We start from the raw sequence: 6,910 nt of genomic DNA on the forward strand, positions 1-6,910 counted from the left end.
TATGAAAGCCCAAATAAAAAAACACAGAAAACTATCTTGGGTCTTTAAGAGGTTAAAGTTGGCACGATGTAAATGTACAATTCAGATGACAAACTTAATGTAAATATAGGTTTCCCCCAAAAAATGTGCACACGAAAACTTCGACTCGTGGATATTTGAAGTTTGGAATCCTGTTTGCAAGCAGCATCTCCAAGCTCCAAGTACAAGAAAACATCTAAGACACTTCACATTTATTAAAAAGTCTAAAGGAAAAGGGTTGTTTGCTGCAACATGTAGTGCACTTGAAATTGCTATACTTGAGTATAAGTATAGCAAATCTAATAACTTCAGACTAATTTGGAACATTTTAAGTTTACAATAGCCAATAGATGGTTTATATAAACGTTTACTGCCTCACTTTTAAGCATACTTGTAATGCACTTACATTAAATTTTTGCTACGGGTGACAATTTGGGTCAATTTGACCAAAGTACAAATGTACAAGTGAAGTGTACAAATATTGTAATTTGAGCATAGTTTCTTATACAAGCATGGCAAGAGGTAAAGTTAGATTGCACAAATACAAATGTACCAGATAAAATTTAGTCGTACTGTGATTTAAATGTTGCTAGGTTACGGATGAACGACGTGCGTTGGTTGGACAAATTATTTATTGGACAACCAAAAGCGTTACGTGGAGATGTGACCCTTATAGGATAAATGTTTTTAATTTCTGAGCACAGTTTTCAGAAAACATAATGACATACATTACACTGTCATCGTCATGCTTTGTAGTTTGAAACTTTTTGGAGGCATCCATGTTGAAACATTTACATCACGCAGTAATAGTTTTGGTCAGCCTTTTTCGGGGCTTCAGAACAAGAAATCTTTGACAACAGTGACTCCTCGGTAAAGTTCCCGAAATGTAACCATCTTCAAAACGTTTAATATGAGTTGTTCCTTCCATGATTGTTGAGTAACTAGTTAGTTGGGTTGATCTGAGAAATAAGAGGACTCGTCTCGAAACGTCGGAGAGCATCTGTGGCTAAAGGCTTAAGCTAGCCCGCGATTAAGCAGCATGATGGGGGACAGCGGTGTTGTTGCGAGGCTCGGCAACATGAAGGCTTTGCTCGGAATAGTCGCCGGAGCTGGAGCCTCTTATGGGCTGTACAAGCTGATCAGCAGAGAAGGTTTGAGGAGAAACAAGAAGAAGGCCGCGAGTGAAACTATGAGGAGCAGTCAGCATCAGGAGGAAGTGAAAGTGCAACCCGGGAGTCTGCTGGCCAAAGTGTCCGGTCTGGATGTGGTCTGTTTCAGGCCAGAGGAGGCTGTTGCAGGTAAACCCTAAACAACCTTTAAGTCTCTCACAGAAAAGACGTCATGGCTGCCTTTGATGCAAATGAATATTTCTAGTCATGTGTGTCTTAAAAAAATAAAAAATCTTGCCACTCAAAAATGAACATTTGGAATGAAACATTTCAAACATGTAGGAAAAAACAGAAAAAGAAATTTTAGTGAAAAATCATCTAAAAAGACAAAAACTGTGCAGACAGACAAATAAAGAGCAGTTTTGTACATTAAAGAGGAGTGAAAATAAAAAACTTTTAGTTGCTTAAAAAAACAAAGGTATCCAGTATCCACAGAATATTAAATTAAGTGACTCGTATGTCATGAAACATAAGTTAAGTTTGGGCTTTAATGGTGCTTTTGTATTATTCGTGAATAATGTATCATCTTTATTCATAAATGGCTTTAATTGAAATGGAATGGAAAAAAAAAGTGCTGCACATTAAAGCCAAGCATAAAAAAAACTGTTAAAAACACACAAGTAAATAAAAACAAAAACAGTATAAAAAAACGTTAAGGTAAGGAACATAAAACACTATAGAAATAAAAATGATAGAGTAAAATCTCATGTGACCAAATGCTTGACTACAAAAATGAGTCTTTAGTTGAGTTTTAAAAACTGAATAGTGAAGACACTTGTCTAATATTATAAAACTTAAGGTTTATAATAAAATGAAGGGTGTAACGAGTCATTTTAATGATTTTATTCATATCATAATTTGTGCTGCAATCCAGGGCATCTTTAAGCCAAAACTTCAACCAGTATGACTCAGGAATAAATAACTGAGAACTGAACGGTGCAGGCGAAGTTTTCCAGATACCTTGTATTTCTTGCAAGGTAATCAAGTGTAAATTGAATATGTGTACAAATAAATAAGTAAAGAAGAGTTCATGTCAAATCAAAGATTAACCGTTCCACCCCTAAATAAAATCTAAAATAAAACGGGATCATTGATTGTAAAAGAAGACTATTGTGCCCCTCAGATGATGTCATCCACCAGTCCCCCAACAATCTAGAGCCACAACACTTGAAGATGCTGCTGTCATGTCTGCAGTCTGGCACAGATTCATCTGACAGGTGTAGGATTCTTCTTACGCTTGGAAATGCTGCTGCCTTCACTGTGAATCAGGTACAACATGCTTTTACTGAGGAGCATAGAAAAGTTGCAACCTATGGAAAATGAGCTGTCAATAGTCTACTTCACCTGCTAGATGAACAGTTTAGAGACCCACTCAGATGAAATGGTGTTTTTAACATGTTCTTGTGGGAAATGTATGATGATGGAGGACTTAAAGAAAATTAGACTGAAAACTGTATTTCTGAGTATTTCTTTATACAAATCGTTGTGAATCAGGATGAGACTGAAAAATGTCGTTGGAAAAAGAGCTTTTTTGTGATGTAGAAAACACGCTGTGCGGGCCACAAGCTCCCTGCTCCACCTCACGATGGGGAGGGAAAGGGGGGTTGCTCCGTGCCAACAGTCCCGCCCACAACTCAGAGGCGATTTTCTAATGAACTACTGCCACTCTGCAGAAACTATGTCCTAAAAAAAACCCAGCAGAATCATATGTAAAAGACCACTGGAAAAGCTTTTACAAAAGATCAAAAGATGATCGGAGTGGGACTTTAAGGAAGTAGATTTTGTTTATCCAAAAAAGGTAAAAACTTAATTGGCAGTGTTTGACAAAGAGAATGTGCTGAAACTTTTTATAAAGCTCATACAAAAGAGTTTAAGTTGATTTAAGAACAAAAGAAATAAGTGGCTAAAGCTACAAAATCAAAACATAACAAATTGTGATTTTTTTTTTTACATTTTCTTACAAAGTTGAATTTATTTGTATATAATCATTGCACCATAACTGTTGCAAAATGATTTAAATTCTTTGTTACCATTTATCTGTATGCAACCTTCAGTTAAGTGACACTTTGCTTTCATAACGTTTCTGCTCTTCAGATTCTGATTCGGGAGTTTGATGGGATCCATATCATCGCAGCTTTTCTGACTGATCCCGCACCAGAGGTTAAAATCCAGACTCTGAATGCTTTAAATAATTTGTGCATGAACATCCAAAACCAGGAACAAATAAAGGTATGTTGCTGTCTGTGTATCTTCTATTGATCTCTCAGTTGTTTCGAAAAGGCGTGTTTTTGTAAAATGAGTCCTTTTGTGTCAGATTTTCGTGCCGCGGGTGCTGGAACTGATTGAAATGTCGCCGGTGAATTCAGACCTTCAGCTTGGTGCTCTGCGGCTGCTGACCAACCTCTCTGTCACAGACAAGCATCAGCATTTGCTGAAGGGAGCCGTTACTCTTTTACTCTCTCTGCTGGTTGTGAGCAACGAATCCTTGCAGGTTTGTATCTGTTTGATTTAATTAAACCTATTGAGCAATTCTGGAGTCATATACTAAAGTAGCAGCATTTGCAAATAGTGTTGCTCAATCAGATTTGGAAAGGACTGGATTAGAACTTTTTTTTGTTTTGTTTTTGTTTCAGGTTCAGACGTTGAAAGTTCTCGTGAATCTATCATCTAATCCTGATATGATTGATGACATAGTTCAAGCTCAGGTAGGACTAAAAGCTGTCAAATTCATCTTTACCCTCAATATCATCCACATAGAGTGAGGCTTGACTTTTACTTTTGTCAACAAACTAAATACATCTTAATTGTCTCTTTTCCTGCTTGGGTTTTGCTGCAGGCTCCTGCGTCTGTGATGCTTTTGTTTGACAAAAGAACAGCCCCCGCAGTGCTTCTGCGACTGCTGACGTTCGTGGGGAACCTGAAGGCCTGGAGGCCCTCTGCACAGGTGGCAGAAGAACTAAGGCGGAAACAGGACGGCCTCTTCCGGGTTATGCTGGATGAGTCTTCCCAGCTCCACAGCAGACTCATGCAGCTGCTTTCTCACCCAGATGCAGAAATTCAGGCCCAGGTAGCTCGTATAATGACATAGACGTGCATTCAGTTTTACTTCCTATATATTTGCCAAAGGCTCCAACCAAACACCCCTCACTGTATATAAATCTATTGACTCAAATCTATTAAAAGAGCAAGTTGTGACTTCCTGTGGATAGTCAACCTCTCTCAGTGCATCATCCACAGTGCAGTTCCTTAAAAGTAAATTCTAAGGAGGAAACTGAAAAACCTTTGGGAGTTGCTGCATCACCAGACTAGATCACGTCAAAGTGCCCTATCTTCGAAGAATTTTATCAAAAATTTGTTTCAGGTAAATTTTGAAATGAAACGCCACTGCCGAATGTCTCCAAATGATGTGTCATTAAGGTGACGAGCCACTCTTCTTCCCTGACTGCTGATTAAAGAAGCTTTGCTGGAGGATTCTGAGATTTGGGACTTGACCTGGAGGACTGCAATACTGCAGTCCTGGTTAATGCACCAGTGTGCTTCATTTAAAGGAACCTTTATTATTCCTAAATGATTGTAGCCGTGTAAGTCACAGACACGCCACCCCTCCAACGACGGGTTCAGTGACTCAGGAAGACTGGAGTTTAGTCATTGCCTGAACAGTATTGTTAAGAAGAGTGGAGTTCTATGGCTCAGTGCATCAACTTTGATACGAAAGCAGTGAACCAGAACCCGAAAAGGTCCATTCAGGATGCGCTGGTGTTTGAATTCTTCAGCTGCTTGTTTGAATCCTGCGAAACCCCCAGGGATGGAGGGGGAGGAAGTTGCAGAGGAAGAGGATGTCTGCACTGTTATGCAACTACCAAGCTGAGGTACAGCTTGAAAATGAATGTGGGACAAATAAAGTAGTTGGGTCAAATTAAAAATGAACTTTTTTTCTTTCAGTGTTTATCAATAAAGTGGTTCCTCTTCTGGAGCACTGATGAATGAGATATGTAAGCGGTGTTTTGGTTTTAAGCTATGCACTAATGCACGAGTCAGTGAGCCACTTTTGATGTAGCTGCTGGACTGATCCTGCTGGTCCATAAGATGACTGACAGTATTTAGTGTGAGGGCATAAGAGGGTGCCTGAAAGTTACACTTCTTAGTTCAATCTGTATTCCAGATGCATGGAAATGCAGATTTTTTTAATGGACGTACCTAAATCTGCAGCTATTTCAATAGAAAGTACATTTTAACACAAGAATAGTTTTACTTTTTAAATGAAAATGAGCTTTCAGAAGTTCAAACATCAAATGTTTCCAGTTTTGTTTATGTCTGGATTCTTTAATAATGATTTCAGATTTTAATAAACATTTTAATTTGGGTTTAGTCACTAGTCCAAATACTCTCATTTGACTCGTTTACTTAAATATTTGCTGATCCTACAGCTGCAAAGCAAACCCAATTTATTACTAATGAGGCATCCTTTGTATGGTTTTTGCCAAACATGTTTATCTCCACATGCGTTTCTATATCTTAATAAAGTTTTTATATAATATTGCAGATTTTTTTGACTTTGTCAGAAAAAACAAAGATCAGAAAAACAGAATATTGAAAGACAGAGTTTTGTTTTTTTACCCCTGTTAGCACCAGTTAGACCACACCATACTGCCGTTGTTTCTAATCTAACATTAACTAATGTGCTACCTGAAGCCTGTAGAGTCTGAGATGCTTCTGTGTTTGAGTTATCCAGTGAATATGGCTGCTGTTTCAGATGTGTGTGTGTTTTTTTTTTAAAGATCCAGGTATGAACATTGCACCCTGATCTCAGAAGTCATGGTGGTGGTTTTTATTTGATCCCATGACTGTAAATACCTCTCAGGTGGTTGTTGTATTGCAATATTACTCAGAAAGATGCTCTTTTTCTTGTGACTTTGTTAAATATATTTATTCATAAACGATAGCAAAGAATTTTTCTCTGTATATGTGAATACGTTTTGTCAGTTTTAACTTTTTAATAAAATCCTACAAAACCTGTTTTTTTTTCTTTCATTGAAAGTTTACATCCAGCATGCAGGAACTCAGAAATGTCTAAAACCCCACCACAGAATAGAACAGACTTTATTGTCATTGTGACATGTACTAATGCACAAAGACAGTCCAGAAAGTGTCATTCAGTCGCATATTCAGAAAGATCCTTCAGAAACAACCCAAACAATATTATAATCATTATGAGGCAAGTTTAACATAACACAAAAAAGCCTACTCTACCCTCATACTAGTCCACTTATTATTAGAATGTTTCAAAGTTTTTGAAAATGTTTTATGCACCATTTCACATTGTTTGTATTTTTATCATTTAAAAAATAAGACAGAAAGGCAGAATTTGATATAAAAGAAACTTATAGAAAAACATTAAAATAGCTTTTCTGTTTATTGTAATTGGCCTTCCATATCCTATACCTTCAAACAAACATACATTTCTACAAAAGATTACATTAATATTTTTAATGTAATTGTAAAAATATTTGACCAAAAAAAACAGTGTTTTATCATCTTTGTATTATCTCCAAAATACATTAGATTAGTTATTGGGGAGCTGAAGATCATTAAAGCAGAATTACTTCACCTGCAAATCACTGCAAATGGGTGGGACTTGCACGCTGATTGGATGAAAGGTTTACATCCACTATTTGCATTAGACTGCTGTTCATGGGTTTTTATTGAAAGGCTGGTAAAAGATA

General features: G+C 37.2%; 1 protein-coding gene across 1 annotated transcript; it reads left to right on the forward strand.

Annotated features, from left to right (window-relative positions):
- Positions 1–805: 805 nt before the first annotated feature.
- On the forward strand, positions 806–6,203 carry armc10 (armadillo repeat containing 10). The gene is made up of 6 exons (XM_011476264.4): positions 806–1,316; positions 2,311–2,456; positions 3,282–3,416; positions 3,502–3,678; positions 3,821–3,892; positions 4,024–6,203. The coding sequence occupies exons 1-6, from the start codon at positions 1,058–1,060 to the stop codon at positions 4,273–4,275; spliced, it is 1,041 nt and encodes a 346-aa protein (XP_011474566.1). The 5' UTR covers positions 806–1,057; the 3' UTR covers positions 4,276–6,203.
- The last annotated feature ends 707 nt before the right edge of the window (positions 6,204–6,910 follow it).

Source organism: Oryzias latipes, chromosome 6 (genome assembly GCF_053564925.1).
Source record: "Oryzias latipes strain Hd-rR chromosome 6, Olatipes_Hd-rR_3.1".
Taxonomy (NCBI): Eukaryota; Metazoa; Chordata; class Actinopteri; order Beloniformes; family Adrianichthyidae; genus Oryzias; species Oryzias latipes.

Excerpts from the sequence above, each read along its gene's own strand:
- armc10 (XM_011476264.4), top strand. The coding sequence starts at position 1,058 with ATGATGGGGGACAGCGGTGTTGTTGCGAGGCTCGGCAACATGAAGGCT. Across the intron at positions 1,317-2,310 it reads GCCAGAGGAGGCTGTTGCAG|ATGATGTCATCCACCAGTCC; the intron begins GTAAACCCTAAA and ends TGTGCCCCTCAG. Across the intron at positions 3,417-3,501 it reads AAAACCAGGAACAAATAAAG|ATTTTCGTGCCGCGGGTGCT; the intron begins GTATGTTGCTGT and ends CTTTTGTGTCAG.